This window comes from Balaenoptera ricei, chromosome 16 (genome assembly GCF_028023285.1).
Source record: "Balaenoptera ricei isolate mBalRic1 chromosome 16, mBalRic1.hap2, whole genome shotgun sequence".
Lineage (NCBI taxonomy): Eukaryota > Metazoa > Chordata > Mammalia > Artiodactyla > Balaenopteridae > Balaenoptera > Balaenoptera ricei.
In genome coordinates, this window is record NC_082654.1 from 64,342,211 (window position 1) to 64,358,165 (window position 15,955).

The 15,955-nt window shown below is 50.6% G+C and overlaps 2 protein-coding genes across 6 annotated transcripts in view; one reads left to right on the top strand and one right to left on the bottom strand.

Moving 5' to 3' along the window:
• Window positions 1-15,955, top strand: part of AIFM2 (apoptosis inducing factor mitochondria associated 2) — a 35,170-nt gene that overhangs the window by 10,954 nt on the left and 8,261 nt on the right. For 3 of the 5 annotated variants that reach the window (XM_059899230.1, XM_059899229.1, XM_059899228.1), the window contains exons 6-8: window positions 535-643; window positions 1,712-1,864; window positions 3,040-3,240. In XM_059899230.1, coding sequence (XP_059755213.1) covers window positions 535-643; window positions 1,712-1,864; window positions 3,040-3,240 — 463 coding nt within the window. Of the gene's footprint in view, window positions 1-534; window positions 644-1,711; window positions 1,865-3,039; window positions 3,241-3,639; window positions 5,423-5,616; window positions 8,896-15,955 lie in introns of those variants that run through there. The other 2 variants (XM_059899232.1, XM_059899231.1) reach the window with 2 other exon arrangements.
• LOC132350247 (core histone macro-H2A.2) overlaps window positions 5,413-15,955 on the bottom strand; it is a 54,469-nt gene continuing 43,926 nt past the window's right edge. The window contains exons 7-9 of the mRNA XM_059899233.1: window positions 15,129-15,213; window positions 8,018-8,192; window positions 5,413-6,217 (exon numbers count right to left, since the gene is read on the bottom strand). Coding sequence (XP_059755216.1) covers window positions 6,052-6,217; window positions 8,018-8,192; window positions 15,129-15,213 — 426 coding nt within the window. The 3' untranslated portion in view covers window positions 5,413-6,051. The remainder of the gene's footprint in view (window positions 6,218-8,017; window positions 8,193-15,128; window positions 15,214-15,955) is intronic.

Sequence of the window (15,955 nt, forward strand, 5' to 3'; positions counted from 1 at the left end):
GTGATCCATCTTACTGGGTCTTCAGGAGGTGTCTGAGTGGGTATCTGAGATGGGATTTCAACCCAGGCAGTCTGATTTCAAAGCTCAAGCTTTGAACATCACGACAGGCTTCCTCCCACTTCGCTGTGCTGACCCAGACAGCAAGTGGACGTGCCTGGAAGCACCAGTTTTAGCACCAGCCTTAATGTAAATGTCAGCCTGATTTACAGTTAGACTGTCGATGGCTTATATATAGACTGTATAAGTGCCCAAGGATGCTTGAAAATAATTTTCCACGTGGCCCTCGGTGAGGTGTGTGTTGTGAAGCATTGGCACATCTGAAAAAATCCTATCCCGGGAGATGTGGGCTCCAGCCCCGCTCACCATTAACTGGTTCTAGCAGTGGGCAAAGTACTTCTCTGGGGCCTCAGTTTCCTCAGCTGTAAACTGGAAGTTGGGGAGGAGGTGGGAGAGACAGGCTGATGTGTTTTCAAGCCTCTGTGTGAGCAGGAGACTCAGTGGCTCCTTCTCTGCCCTGCGGTTGTTTGTCCCCAGGTCACTCTCATTCACTCCCAAATGGCCCTCGCAGACAAGGAGCTCCTGCCCTGTGTCCGGCAGGAAGTGAAGGAGATCCTGCTCCGGAAGGGTGTGCAGCTGCTGCTGAGTATGTGCCAGGCCCCTCCTGCCCTGCCCCTCTCCCTGGCCCGGTGAGACTTGGCTGAGGCTTGGTCCCTGCTCACAGCCTGAGCGTGGCCGCGCTCAACCCCAGGCTCTCTGTGTCCTGAGGTGGGGCTGCAGAGCCTGTTTAGCCTTGTCGTCCAGCTGGAGGTGTGTCTGTCCCCAGGCAGGGCAGAGGCCCCGGTACTTACGGGATTTGCCTGTCATGGAGGCAGCACTGTCCTGGCTGTTGCTTTGGATACAGTACAGGTGGTGCCCATTTGTTGAATGGTTTAAAAAGTCATATAAAAGGGACTTCCCTGGCAGTCCAGTGGTTAAGACCCTGTGCTTCCAACGCAGGGGGCGTGGGTTCGATCCCTGGTCAGGGAACTAAGATTCGTGGTGAGGCCAAAAAAAAAAAATCATATAAAAGATTTGACCTGAATTATGATATCTCTTTGGTGGAGAGAATAGGTGTTTTGGGTTTGTATTCTGAGGGTGGTGGAGAGCGTGGCTTCTGTCCAGAGCAGAAGGGAAGAGACCTACCCAGCATGTTAGAGTGGGGCTCTCGCCCGGGGGTGTGACCCCCCCCCCCCGCACCCAGTTCACAGGCCTGACCCTCTCACCTTTTGCAGGGCGGGCGAGGTGTCTGCTCTCTGCGAGCTATCCCGGCGCCGGGGCTCCGCAGAAGTGGCTGTGCAGCCCTCTGCCCGCCTGCACTTGCTGGCAGTGAGGAGAGTGGGCCGGCCCTGGACTTCCCTTGCTTACCCCTGTCGGTGGTGAGCCCCGAGGGCTCATCTTGCCTGGTTAGGAGTGGACATTCAGGGAGGCGTGGTTGAGGTCTTCCTCAAGAAGCTTTTCCCAGAACCTCTTGGGAAACTCGGCCTCACTTCCCCAAATTGCTTCTTGGAACTTGCTTTCCATCGGATCCCTTGGGGCCAAATGTCCAGATTGTGCTTCTTGGGGTGGCAGAGCGGACCGGTCTCCAGCCATCAGGCCAGCCCTGGCTTGGGCCCCAGCCTCGGTGGAGTGCCTGCCCTCTGCCAGCCTCCTGGTCACGGGCCTCCCCTGACAGGTGAGCGGGTGAGCAACCTGGAGGCGCTGCCTCTCAACGAGCACCGCGAGCGCATCACGGTGCGGACGGACAAAGGGACGGAGGTGGCCGCCAACCTGGTGATCGCCTGCAGCGGTATCAAGATCAACAGTGTGGCCTACCGCAGCGCGTTTGGTAAGTGGGAGGCCGGGCTGTGACCCCCTCCCCAGGCTGCCTCCTCACCCTCCAGCCCCCGAGAAGGCCCTGCAGGCCTCTCCCCGAGGAATTGGCACTCCACCCTCCCACCCCCACCCCCAGTCTCAACAGCTCATTTGGTCTCTTCAAACTTTAAATTTAGGTTCGGGGCCACTCTTGCTGGGCTTTCCTCAGCTGTGTTGATGGTGATTTAGCCCAAGGTGGCCCAAGTGACCAGAATCTTCCAAAATCGGATCCCACCCCCTAGTGGTGAGAGATGGGAACAGGTTTCAGAAGGAAGAAAGAGATCTATTTTTCTGTTACTTTCCTCGGAACACCAACGCAGAGGAAATTCCAGGGTCAGGCCTTTCTCTGTTCGCAGGTGTGCTGCTCTCCCCAAACCCTGACCCAGACGTTTGCCACTTGAGCTTGGAAACGATCATGGGGAGAGGGGGATAATGAGGCCTCCGTTCGTAAAGCTGAATATTGACCTTTTGAGCTAACTGGAGGTGGGGGGAGCTGGAGGCTCAGTGGCTCCTTCTCGGGCCCCGAGGTGGCCATGTCCCCAGGTCCCCATCATTTACTCCCAGATACCTTTCCTGGACAAGAAGCTCCTACTGTGTGTCTGGCAGGAAAGAATTATCCAATCCCAGAAGGAAGCTAGTCCAGGCCATGTGTGGGGCTGGGATCGAGGGCTTATAATATACAGAGATCCCAGCACTTAACACCTAATGGTCCTAATGGTATGTTTTCAAAGGTAAATTCTTTTAAGTCCCTTAAAAAGAAAAGTTTATCATCTATTAAAGCCCTGCATTTATTTTTAAAAATCTGATCCACATTCAAAAGGAAATCCAAGACTTGGCTAGGTTGTAACTTAATCATCATGAGTGAATCATTGTTAATCATGGTAACTTATAAAGAGTCACGCGCATTATATGAAATGACACTTGCTGGTCTTTCTGACCAGTTTCCACCCCAAAATAGTAACCTCGCCTTTGCAGGAGGAGTTCTGAGGGGGGGACTTCAGGCAGAAATAAACCGGACAGGAGGTTTGCCTCTTGAGGATGTGCCTTTGGAGGGTAGCTGGACCAGCACCACAGCCCATCCTCACTGTGTTCTGGTGACCACTTCTTGAGGCGGCTCAGGATCTTGGTTTCGGGCTGGTTTTCTGGCAGGTGATCAGCTGGCCAGCGATGGCGCTCTGAAAGTGAACGAGTACCTCCAGGTGGAGGGCTACAGCCACATCTACGCCATCGGTGACTGCGCCGATGTGAGGGAGCCCAAGATGGCCTATCACGCCAGCCTCCATGCCAATGTCGCCGTGGCCAACATCGTCAACTCCATGAAACAGAGGCCCCTCAAAGCCTACAAGCCAGGTCAGGAAGCTCCCCACGCGGCACAGTTTTAAGAGAGTCGGGGTTAGAAACGGTGAAGCCTTTGTGGGCTTTACGATGCCTGACCGCTAGAACACACTCTCAAAGCTGGGGACAGAAACCTCCCCACGCGGCACAGTTTTAAGAGAGTCGGGGTTAGAAACGGTGAAGCCTTTGTGGGCTTTACGATGCCTGACCGCTAGAACACACTCTCAAAGCTGGGGACAGAAACCTCCCCCAGGGCTCTAGGAAAGTATGTCAGGGACTTGTCCACGTTCCTGAAGGCCTTACGCATTTCCCTGCCCTGACACTGAAGGCACCGGGAAGGGTTTGTGCCCTGGGAGTTGCAGGCCCATGGATGGTGAGCAGGATTCTAGTTTGGCCCACGGCTCTGCTTCACAGGTTCGCTGACGTTCCTCCTGGCCATGGGGAGAAATGACGGCGTGGGCCAGATCAGTGGCTTCTACGTGGGGCGGCTCATGGTTCGGCTGGCCAAGAGCCGGGACCTGTTGGTCTCCACGAGCTGGAAAACCATGCGGCAGTCTCCACCCTGATGGGGAGGCTGGGCGGGAGATAGGTACCGCCACCGCCCGCTGATCAGATTTCTTGACAAATGGTACCCGCTTGACAAATGCCAAAGGGCAAAAGCTCTTTTCCTGGAGTAAGATGTCAGTGATGTACTGACCAGAAACACAGCTTAGACAAAACCAAAAACTGGGAGAGAGAGATATTGGTGTTAAAAAAAAAAGACACCCTTAAAGGAGTCTTTCTGGGTTTCAAAGGTCTACTTGCACTTGTGCTGGCTGAATAGTTCACTTGGTCCTGGGGAGGGCACAGCCCACCTTCTCTACCCCAGCCTCCTCTGTGTGTGTGTGTGTGTGTGTGTGTGTGTGTGTGTGCGCGCGTGCACGTGGTGTGTGGCATTCAGAGCTCTCAGAGTAGGGGCGAGAGCTCAGTATCCTGGTGGCAGGAAGGGTCTCCCTGTCTGTAAGGGCAGGAAGGAGGGCCTGCACAAGGAGACCAGCTAAGGAAGGGGGGACTGGGGTGGAGAGATGGCCTACATCCCAACCTCTCCCATCACATTAGGAGGTGGGGAAGCCTATAACATCCTGCAACACTCAGGTTGTTAATAGGAGCTTAATTTTAAACTGTTAGTCCCTACCGTCTTCAATCTTCATGAATCTTTCTATATTTCTATTTTTAGATCCTGATTATATACCATAGGTTGTATTTAAGAAGCGTTAGATAAAATTTCCCTCCTGGTGAGTCCATCCTAATGGAGAGTGAGTTTTTTACAGAGCTAACAGGTTAAGACAGAAACCTGGCCTGCCAGCTGCTGGGGGTGTTTAAAGAAAGACAGCCAAGCTAGCGTGACTGTCGGGTGGGTCGCCATCCTGCTAACATTCAGGGAGCAGAGGGGGTTTCAGTAGGTGAACCCCTGCATGCTTCCAGGCTACTGTCTTAGGCAAATTTGTAAGTGACAAAACACCAGCCAATGCTGGGGCAGGGGTACGCTGTGGGAACCTTTGTAGTTTTGTGCTTCTGGTTTCTTGGTCAACCCCAACGTCACTTATCTGGAGGCGTAGCCATGTGGCAATAATGCCTGCCACCAATTATGTTAAGGTATAAAAATGACTTCTCTGTCTGGGAGAGGACTTCTAATCAGGATAAACCTCTTTTGGACCACATAGGCGAGATCTCTAAGGCAGAAGTTGTTTATGAGTTCATCTGAATAAATTCAGGCCCTGCCCTGGTCCACCCTACCCCTCCCTGCCCACTTTTAATGGTAACCTCTGGGTACTTGGCCAGAATTCTTAGGATACCAGCCTCACGAGGGTTCTTGGTCTGTCCTGTCTGGGCTGTGGCCCAGGTCTGTTCCATTTTGTTGCCCAGGCCTAAGTGAGACTGTGCCTTTGTCCCAAAGGATGGCCCCCCATGGAGGCTTCACCCAGTCCTCCATTCCCGTGGACCACAGCCAACCAGGCTCCCCTTCTGGAAGTGGGACCTGTTGCCTGAGAAACACAAGCCATTCCATGCTGTCTGACCTGGGGCCTAGCATGGTGGGAGTCTCAGCTCCATAGTGATAGGCCTTGTTCTATTTATAACATTCTTAAGTTTCCACCCATAGGGACACAGTTCTCCAAACTGAGGAAAATGTTACAATAAAAGAGTATGTTGTAAGAAAGACACTGGATCTTTTATTTTTTTCCTTTCATTTTCTTTTTCTTTAAAAAAAAACAAAACAAAAAAAAGCCTGAAGCAAAATCTTTCTAGGAGTAGTTACAGATATTATAGGGGTAAGGGTAGGGGCACTAAAACAGAAAGAAAAGCACCAGTAAGATGCCTTTCTAATTTTCTTCTCTCCATCACTGAATACAGACAGCCAACAAAGCCCAAGTCACTTCTTTGCCCTCTTCCCTTGCAAAAAGGAGAAACAGAAGATTTTAAGAATTTTGAAAGGATTTTGTGTACGTGAGTGTGTAAAAGTCAATGCTATAAATCTAAAACGAAGTCTGTTTGTTTAAAAAAGTTCTAAAACAACAGGAAGAAAACACATGGAAAGAAACCCCTGGTGGAGACCTGGTTAATTACAGACTGAGGCTCTTTTTAACGAGAATATAAAATGCAGAGGGCTCTTCCCGTGGGCAGGACCTGCTCCTGCAGCCTCTGCTACCCGCTTCCCATTCAGCTGCCCTCCGCTCCCCTGCCGTCACCCTTCCTCTCTCCTTTTAAAAGATAAAACCCCGCTCCTGTGACTTTGATCCTCCTGATTGCGGATGGTGAGCGCGGTGGCCACCAGTGGGCGCGGGGCGGCTACTTGGCATCAAGCTTGGCCATCTCCTGCACATAGATGCCGATGCTCTCGCTGTCGAAGAGCAGGAAGTAGACGTTCTTCAGCGAGGATGCGCTCGAGTCGTCGAAGTGGGCCGAGATGGCTTTGAGGGTCACCTGGGCTGCCGTCTGTTTGGGGAAGCAGTTTCTGTGCCAAAGGAAGAGAAGAGCTGACGTCACTTTCGTCCTGGGACCCATGGAGTAACTCTGCCCTCAGCCCGGGGTAGGGGCAATGTGGTTCCTTCTCATCTTGACACCAGGTCCTTGTTCCTATCGCTCGGGGTCTCACCGTGTGCAGGCTGGTCCACGCACGATCCCCTTTCACCCCAGAAGAGGGACAGCCCAGGAGGGGGACAGACAGGGGACATTGTCCCCACTTCACATATGCCACATTGGCTCAGAGAGGCACAATGGTTTTAGGGCTGGCTGGTGAGCGGTGGCCTGTGTTTGAATCTATGTGGCCTGACTCAAGTCCAGCTGAGCTTTAAAAGCTACCAACTCAGCTAACACAACATTGTTAATCAACTATACTCCAATATAAAATAAAAATCAAAAACAAACAAACAAAAAAAACCTACCAACTCAGCATTTAAAAAAGCCAACATAGGGAATTCCCTGGCGGTCCAGTGGTTAGGACTCCATGCTTTCACTGCCGAGGGCGCGGGTTCAATCCCTGGTCAGGGAACTAAGATCCCATAAACCTCGCAGCACGGCAAAAAAAAAAAAAAAAAAAAGCCAATATACGTTTTATTAGCTCCCTCAAAACTGGTTTACATGCTAAACAGATTGTTTATTAAAGGGCAATAATGTATGCTCAAAAGTACGTCTTCATTAATTCCTGTTTCATGCATTTCATGTTCCTCTCGCTAACCTGTGTGGACGTGCCAATGTAATTTGAGCAGTGACGATTCTGGGCAGGGCCCCAAGCCCCAGGATGCCATGGTGGAGCTGTGCGCCAGGGACGCAGCCATTGTGACACCGCTGGTCATTTGGGGTCAGCCACCAAGCCCCTTGGGCGGGTCCAGGATTGGCCCGCCTAATAAGAATTCTTCTCACTCAGCTGCCACGTCCCAGCCCAGAACATCTCGGCACGTGGGCCCAGCTATGCAAAGAATTCAACCCGCAGTGCCTCCGGGCCAGGCTGTGGAGACCCAGCGCTGCCTGCTCAGGTTGAGATAGGATTACGGCCGGAAGCTAGGCCTTATTCCTTCCTTCTTCGCCTTCCTGTGACTCGGCTGTTAACAGAATGTCTTCAGAGTGTAAATCATATCTGCGCTACAGAGGGGCTTCTCAGGAGAAAGGATGTTCAAAATTAAAGCAATAACTCACATTGGCTGTGAGCGTGAGGGGAGAGGCCCTGCTACACGTGAGGACAGACAGCCTCATTATTTACCTGAAATACTGCTCCCATGCCCAGTCGGGGTCTGTGGCAATTAGAGCAATCATTTCTCCAACCCCTAAAAGCAAGCCCTTGCTGAGAGCCCTTCACTTCTCCAGCCTCAGCCTCGAGGCTCTCCCAGCCCCAGAGCAGCACCGGAATCCCCTGGGGATTCTGTGATTGGCATCCTAACCCCGTGGGCTCTCTGCTGCTGGTCTGTGGACCACACTTTGAGGAGCAAGTGCCTTTGAGCCTGGTGTTTCAGATCCAGTGCTCTAGACTGGGATAGCTGGTGGGAACGTGGGCTTTCAACACGGCAGGCTCCCAAAAGAGAACTCTGCCTCCCGCTCCTCCCAGAACTGGCTTTCTCCCTGCATTGTGAAGGATGGAAACTGCGTCTCTTGCTCTATCGCCTGGTCAACGTGCTTGGCTGTGCTGGCAGCCCTTGGTCACGTCCTCTGGGATGGCCAGACTGGATGTGACCACGTGGGGGAGCAGCTGGTCCCCAGCGAGAAGGCTGGGCAAGCGGACCCAGCACCCTTGCCGCCCCCCTGGAGGAGAGCATCTTACCTGCCGCTGGGGAAGGGCGGGAACGCCACCGACTTCAGCTTCTTGTCCTCTGCTGCCGACAGGCAGTTTTTGATGGTCTCTTCAAGCTGTTCTTCACATTTGTCGGAGCCCCACTGAGGGATGTGACAGTGGATGACGAATTTGGCTGCAAGTCCGCTGGACTGGCTGACAGCGGCTGGGACACGAGAGAGAAATGCCGCAGGTTATTTCCTACGTCTTCACCTTAAGCCGGGGGTTAGGCTCAATCGCCTGTGTCCCTCTTAGGAGAGTAGGAGCCGTATCAGATTTGCTTTTGACAGTTTGCACAAGTTTTGGGTAAACACACTGAAAGCTGATGTGACAGCATGTCACAGACTCTCACATGGTCTGCCTTCTGGCCACAGGTTAGGTGACTCCTAATCAAAGGTACACAGTGGAATCGTCTCTGATCCCTGGAAATTGTGAATGTTTCCTTACATGGCAAAAGGGACTTTGCTGGTGTGATTAAGTGAAGGATTGTGAGATGAGAAGTTTACCCTGGACTATCCAGTTGAGCCCTAAGTGTAATCACACAGGTCCTAATAGGAGGGAGGCAGGGAAGTCAAAGGTAGGAGGAGGCGCTGTGATGAAGGAACAGGGGTTGGAGTGATGCGTCCAGGAGCCAAGGAATGCAGGAGCCTAGGAGCCGGAACAGGCAAGGGACGGCTGCTCTGAGAAGGAACCAGTCCTGCCAGCACCTTGATTTTGGCTTCTTAAGACTCATTGTGGGGAATTCCCTAGCGGTCCAGTGGTTAGGACTGCGCTGAGGGCGTGGGTTCAATCCCTGCTCGGGGAACTAAGGTCCTGCAAGCTGCGCAGCGCGGCCAAAACAAACAGACAAAAAAACTGCCTAAAAAAATAAAGGTTATAAAAAAAAAAAAAGACGCATTGTGGACTTCTGACTCCAGAACGCTAAGACAATACACTTGTGTTGTTTGATGCTACCAAGTTTGTGCTCATTTGTTAGGGCAGCGATTGGAAACTAATGCAACGGCTTTTTAAAAATGGACAAGCCCTCCCCTCTTGCCCCGTCTGAGATCCTGACTTGGTAGGTCTGATGCAGGCGTTGCGCTTGGTGATTTGAGGACCCTCCATAAATTTAGAACCGATCTTCTGGGTTGTATACATCCTCAGACAGGGATTGTCCTTTTGATCATCTCTACATACCTGAGGAGCCTACAGGGAGCAGGTGTTCACAACGGGTTATGAAATTGGATTATGCCTGCCTTGTCTCATAATTTCAGTTCCTACTCCCTACTTTTATTTTTTACCCCCCCAAACCTATTTCCCGTCAGTGACAGAGCTGATAATGAGGAGCACCAGGGAACTCCCTGTGGCCGTTGATCCCTGGAGAAGGGGTTGGGCCTGACCCACTGGCCACTCTCTGACCCCACATGCTGCTTGCCCCTAAGCTGCCCACCTTGTGGAGCTGGGGCTCTGTGCCACTCAAGGAGCCGGGCATAGCAAAGGTCCCCAACCCTCCCGCAGTGGCCAGGCTCTGGGAGCCTGGGGGAGTTCGGGCAGGCTGTGGCCGCTACAGGCTGTGTTTGTAACAAATGTGTGTGTGTCTGTTTTAGGGCAGTGTGTGGGGTTGGTTTGAAAGACTTATTTGAAATACATGATGCCCACCCGGTATATGAGCTGTGTTTCCTAGCGACGTCCACAGTGCTGGAGAGGCTATGACTGCACATGCCAGGGTTGGTGGAGAGAAATGCAAGGGGCATCCCCCGCCTATCAGCTACGGCTGTGAACGCCTCGCCTTCCCAGTGCCCAGCTGGTGCCAACCATCTGATTAGGGAATGAGTGAGTGAAGGAATCAGTCAATATAAATACTGAGGAGGCAGTGGGCATGACTGGTTGACTCTACGACCTTGTATGTCTGTACACCAGGAACGGAATGTCCCTGTCGGCCTTGTAGTCCAAGGGGACCCAGTACCCTGGGGATGGGCCCTGCCTGTTTGGGGCAAATTCGCTGAGGCCCTTACTGCTCTCATGTGCTGGAGAGATTCCAGCTCTTTACACACCGGGTAATGATCATGTTACCAGCTGAATGGTATTCTTTTTAAAAAAAAAAATTTATTTATTTATTTGGCTGTGCCGGGTCTTAGTTACAGCATGTGGGATCTAGTTCCCTGACCAGGGATCGAACCCGGACCCCATGGATTGGGAGAGTGGAGTCCTACCCACTGGACCACCAGGGAAGCCCTTGAATGGTATTCTTTTTAATGTTAAAGTCATTTAATTCTTTTTAATAAATTTATTTATTTTATTTTTGGCTGCATTGGGTCTTTGTTGCTGCACGTGGGCTTTCTCTAGTTGTGGTGAGCAGGGGCTACTCTTCCTTGCCGTGCACAGGCTTCTCATTGCAGTGGCTTCTCTTGTTGCGGAGCACGGGGTCTAGGCGCACGGGCTTCAGTAGTTGCGGCACGCGGGCTCAGCAGCTGTGGCTCGCGGGCTCTAGAGCGCAGGCTCAGTAGTTGTGGCGCATGGACTTAGTTGCTCCGTGGCATGTGGGATCTTCCTGGATCAGGGCTTGAACCCGTGTCCCCTGCATTGGCAGGCGGATTCTTAACCACTGTGCCACCAGGGAAGCCCTAAAGCCATTTTAAATAAGAGGAATATACCACTAACGGCAATGTTAAGTCAAACATTTAATCAGGAAAAAAATGGCACGCCTTCTCATCCCTCTGACGCCCGCTGTTTACACTAGATTTTGAAGGTAGTCCATGATAGCACGTCAGCCTAAAACAAAGTATTTCCATGGCAACTGGAAATGGAAGCCTTGGCTTGTAGTTGTAACAATTTATAGTGTTCTTTAGAGGTGCCAAGGTCAAGGTCAAGTGATCTCGGGGCTTGGGACACTGATATTTGGTAGAAGCATCTGTAATACTCCTTATGTGATGTAATGTCACCTGGTGAGGACCATACTCTGAGGGATGGCAGTGCAGCTGCAAAGGGCCTCCAGAACCTTTCCTCAGGCGAGCCCACCTTCTCAGGGTCACCACAGCAAAGGGGACTGCAGGGTGGCCCCTTGTCCGGCTGGGAAGCTGCTGCTGCTAATCCTTGGTCTCCGTGACACTGTGCTTTTCCTCCTGTCTCAGGTTCCTGCAACAGCCCCTCTTCCCCCTGCCCGCCCAGGCCTGGTGCTCTTCTCTCTGCTGCCCGAGGTGCTTGGCCCTGGCTTTTAAACAGCCATCTGCAAACCATTTTCATCCTTAGTTTTCACCAACTGCTTACCAGTGACATTGCTGGTGCCCCAGGTCCAACATGTGCCCAACAAAATCATCATTCACTCCCGAAGCCTGATTCCCCTTTCTCCATCTCTGTCGCCAGCACCACCTGTCGGTTTCCTCTGACTTGTCTCATTCCAGGCCCATCTGCTTCATTTCTACCGCCACCTCCCACTCCTGTCCCATCCACCTTCCTGGCTGGAATCAGGATGCATTTTACAATGGTTGTGGGCTTGGATTGAGATGAGTTCTTCCAGAGGGAAGTTGCATTTACTTCTATGTCACCTGGGGACCCTACCATACCCAGGTCATGTCCCACTAACTTTCCTGATTGAGGTTTTTGGGCCGCACTGGATTCGGCTGCAAATCCACAGGAGTACCAGCTTGTGGTTCAAGTTCCCTAGTGAGGTTTTTTTTCCCCCTTGGTCCACCCAATGCCAAGGTCAAAACAGGTACTTGGGGCTTCCCTGGTGGCACAGTGGTTAAGAATCCACCTGCCAATGCAGGGGACATGGGTTCGAGCCCTGGTCCAGGAAGATCCCGCATGCCGCGGAGCAAATAAGCCCGTGCGCCACAGCTACTGAGCCTGCACTCTAGAGCCCGTGAGCCACAACTACTGAAGCCCACGCGCCTAGAGCCCGTGCTCCACAACAAGAGAAGCCACCGCAATGAGAAGCCTGCGCACGGCAAGGAAGAGTAGCCCCTGCTCGCCGCAACTAGAGAAAGCCCGCGCCCAGCAATGAAGACCTAACACAGCCAAAAATAAATAAATAAATAAATAAATAAATAAATAAATTAATTAATTTAAAAAAAAAAGGTACTTGCTGCCCTTTCTGCATGGTAGTTCATGTCTTGCTAGCTCTTAAACTATGTGTGTCCTGGCTTTGTGTGGGGTCTCCTACTGGACACTCCACCTTGGAAATTTATTCTTTCTTACAATAAGGGCATATCTTACAACTGATGGTGTTTTGAAACTAAATGCAATATGGTGTTAGACCCTGATGAACTGTCTCCCCTTTTCCAGATTCACCCTCACCAATCCCTTCTTCCCAGGGAGCTACCACTGTTTGGCCCCAGGGCCATGGATACTTAGACCTGACAGATATGCCCCGATTTCTTAGCACATGCTTGTTTCCTGCAGCCCTCTCCTTCCTTCTGGATTCACTTCTGTTTCTCCCAGTGAGGCCTCTGTGGTCCTTTCAGCAAGAGCCTGAGGGCTTCTGACTCTCAATTTTTGCATGTCTGTAATTCTGCATCTTTCACCCTCCCTGTTGAATAATAACAAAGTAATACATGGACTTCTTAGTTGACAGTTTTTCCCCTCAGTGCTTTGAAGATATTTCTTTTCTGTCTCCAAGCATCCTTTGTTGCTGATGAGAAGTCGGCTGTCAGGAGAACCATTTTTACAAACGCTCTGCCTTTCGGTGGGTTGCTTTTCAGGTTTCTCTTGATTTTTCAACTTTAGAGATGTCACCACGATGGGCCAGGTTTTGTTTGGTTTTTTTTGGTTTTGTTTTTGGTTTAGCCACACCGCATGGCTTTCAGGATCTTGCTTAGGGATTGAGCTCAAGCCCTCGGCAGTGAAAGCACGGAGTCCTAACCACTGGACTGCCAGGGAATTCCTGATGGGCCAGGTTTTGGATTTATTTTGATTTAATATACTCAATATTTTCAACCTGAGGACTCGTGGGTTTCATTCTGGAAAATTCTCAGCCATGATCTTTTTTTTTTTAAATTGAGGGATAGTTGATTTACAACATATTAGTTTCTGGTGCGTAACATAGTGCTTCAAAATTTTTATAGATTATACTTCATTTAAAGTTATTATAAAATATTGGCTATATTGGCTGTATTCCCTGTGTTGTACAATATATCCTTGTAGCTTATTTATTTCACACATAGTAGTTTGTATCTCTTCATCTTTTTACATACTGCCTCTCTACCTCCTATTTTCTGCCTCTGGAACTGTTTAGAAGTGTGTTGGAGGCTCTCACTCTATGTAGAGAAGCTATTTTTCTCTCCTTCCCACCCCATCAGGCAGTTTGCAAGACCCCCGCAGTTAGGATCCTGTCTTACAAGGATGATTCAGGGCTCTGTCTCATGGTCACATAAGGGAGGCGGTAGATCCAGACACTGAGCCAGTGAGCCACGTGGCCCTGGGCCTGGGAGAGGGGCTCTCTGCTCCCTTCTGCTATTCTAGAAAACAGATTTCACACGAGCCATAGCCCTGGGTGGCGGGCAGAGCCTTGGCTTCCTGTAAGAGCTTGGGAGTTGCATCCAGCCCTTGCTTTGAGCAGCGAGCCTGGCTCTGGTCCCCTCCAAGCGTGAGGTGACTCCGGTCCCATCAGCAGGTAGGAGTTGACCTCCTGATGGCTCTGCGTGTTACCAGACCTGGAGCCCAGCCCGCGGCTTCCACGTCCCCCTGCTGCTGCCGCCTGCAGCTCTTCTCTGTCCACAAGGATGTTTATTTATTTATTTATTTTGCCACGCCGTGCAGCATGTGGGATTTTAGTTCCCTAACCAGGGACCGAACCCGTGCCCCCTGCATTGGGAGTGCGGAATCTTAACCACTGGACCGCCAGGGATGTCCTGGATATTTATTTTATATTTCAGTGTGGCTCTGTCTTAAAATTTTAAAAAGGAAATTCTATCTATCATCGTATGGGGAGTGGTATGTGCAGACTGTAAAGTGCGGACTCATGTTCTTTCTTGACCGGAAGCCCCATTACTTTTCTAGCAATCAAATCTGATCATCACAGTCCCCAGCTTCTACTCTCATCTGTATAGGGTCAAATCCAGACCCTTAGCACAGCCCAAGGGCAAGGCTCATCTCTGGCCGCTATTCCTTTCTCCCTGCTGCTCCTGACTGAGCCTTCTCACACACAGGTCTTATATCCTCCCTGGCGCCTCCCCAACTCCCCCAAGCAGAGAGCATGGCTCCCTCTCTGTGCCCCACTTGGGTGTCTGTCTCTCCTCGACTGTCCAGTGCTTGAGGGCAGGAGTGGGTTTTATTTGTCTTTGGAGCCCCAGCACCAGGGCAGCACTTGGCACTGACTAGATGGTCCCTGGAGGTGGGCGGGGGACACGGATCTGAAGTTGGGCCCACCTGTCAAAAAGTTACCCAATATTCTTGAAAATCAGTGTTCAAACAAAAATCTGTGCACAAATGTTCAGGGCAGCTCTGTTCACAATAGCCAAAGGTGGAAACAACCCAAGTGATGAATGGATAAACAAATGGAATAGTATTCAGTCGTAGAAAGGAATGAAGTGCTGATACACGGTACAACATGGATGAACCTCGAAAACATTTTAAGTGAAAGAAGCCAGACACAGAAGATCACATATTATACGATTCCACTTATATGAAATATCCAGAAGAGGCAAATCCATCAAAAGAGAAGGCAGACTGGTGGTTGCCAGGGGTTGGGGGAGGGACGACGTGACTACTTGATGGGTGTGGGGTTTCCACAGAAGGTGATAAAAAGTTCTGGGACTAGATAGTGGTGATGGAGGAACAGCACTGAGTGTACTTAATGCCACCATATTGTACAATGTTTAAAGGTTACAATGGTAAATTTTGTCATGTGTATTTTCCACACACACACAAAGTTACCCAATCGCTCTAGACCATTTTGGGGTGAGCTGGGATGCAAATTGGCTTGAACTATCCAGACACTTTATAGTCCCCAAAGTGTACAAAATGATCTATGCAGGCCTGCTCAAATTATCTGAGAGATGCTAAAATAGCTTCCTGATTGGTTATGGCCTCTTTTGCTCTGCAAACTGAATGTGCGTGAAGCATGTCATGCTGGAGGGGAAGGTGGTGAGGCTGTGCAGGGAACATGGCCTGATTCCACACTTACCTTCAGCTACTTCCAAAGGGCCCTGGGACTTGCGAAGCTCCTTTACTGTTTCCAAGAACTCTTTCCCCCCAGCCTTTTCCAAGGCCTTACCTGTGAAGGAAACAATGGAAATCCATTGTGTTGCTCTTTTCAGTCATTAATTACACTGACAGAGTTTTACTAGGTCTCAAAAAAATTGCTTAGAAAGTAGGAATCAAACTTTGCAATTGAAATCCTGTTTGCCAGTGGTCACTGGTGACAGGGGTCCCTGGGCTTCTGTCCAGTGGGACTTAGATTTTAGCAAACTCTTTTTTTTTAAAGAATTATTTAATATTTTATTTTATTTAATATTGCTTCTAATGTATCATAGGAGTTACTTCCCCAAAATGTTAATCACAGCTGGATTGAAAGAGTATTTGGGAAATGTGGCAACGTTGTTTCTGTAAGTATTTCACATTATAAGTCTACTGGAGATCCGAAGAGGTTTGCTTTTGAGGAATGTGAAACAAAGCACAAGCAGCAAAAGCTATTAAGGCAGGTCCAGGACCTTTTGTCAGAACAGGGGAGAGGAAAAGAAGTAGCTCTGAAGATGAAGAATGCCTCACTCCCAAATCAGAAATTTTAAAAATGACTCAAGGAGGGGGAGTCAAGATGGTGGTTAGGGAAGACGTGGAGTTAGCGTCTCCCCACAACTAGGGCACCTGCTGGCCGCTGGCGGGGAACTCTGACTCCCAAGGAGACGGGAGGAACCCCAAAGTGAACCGGTAGGACGCAGGGGGACTGAGGGGAAGGAGAAGTGGAGGCCAGACAGGATCGGCGCCCCTGAGGCTGGGGAGATCAGGAGAGGC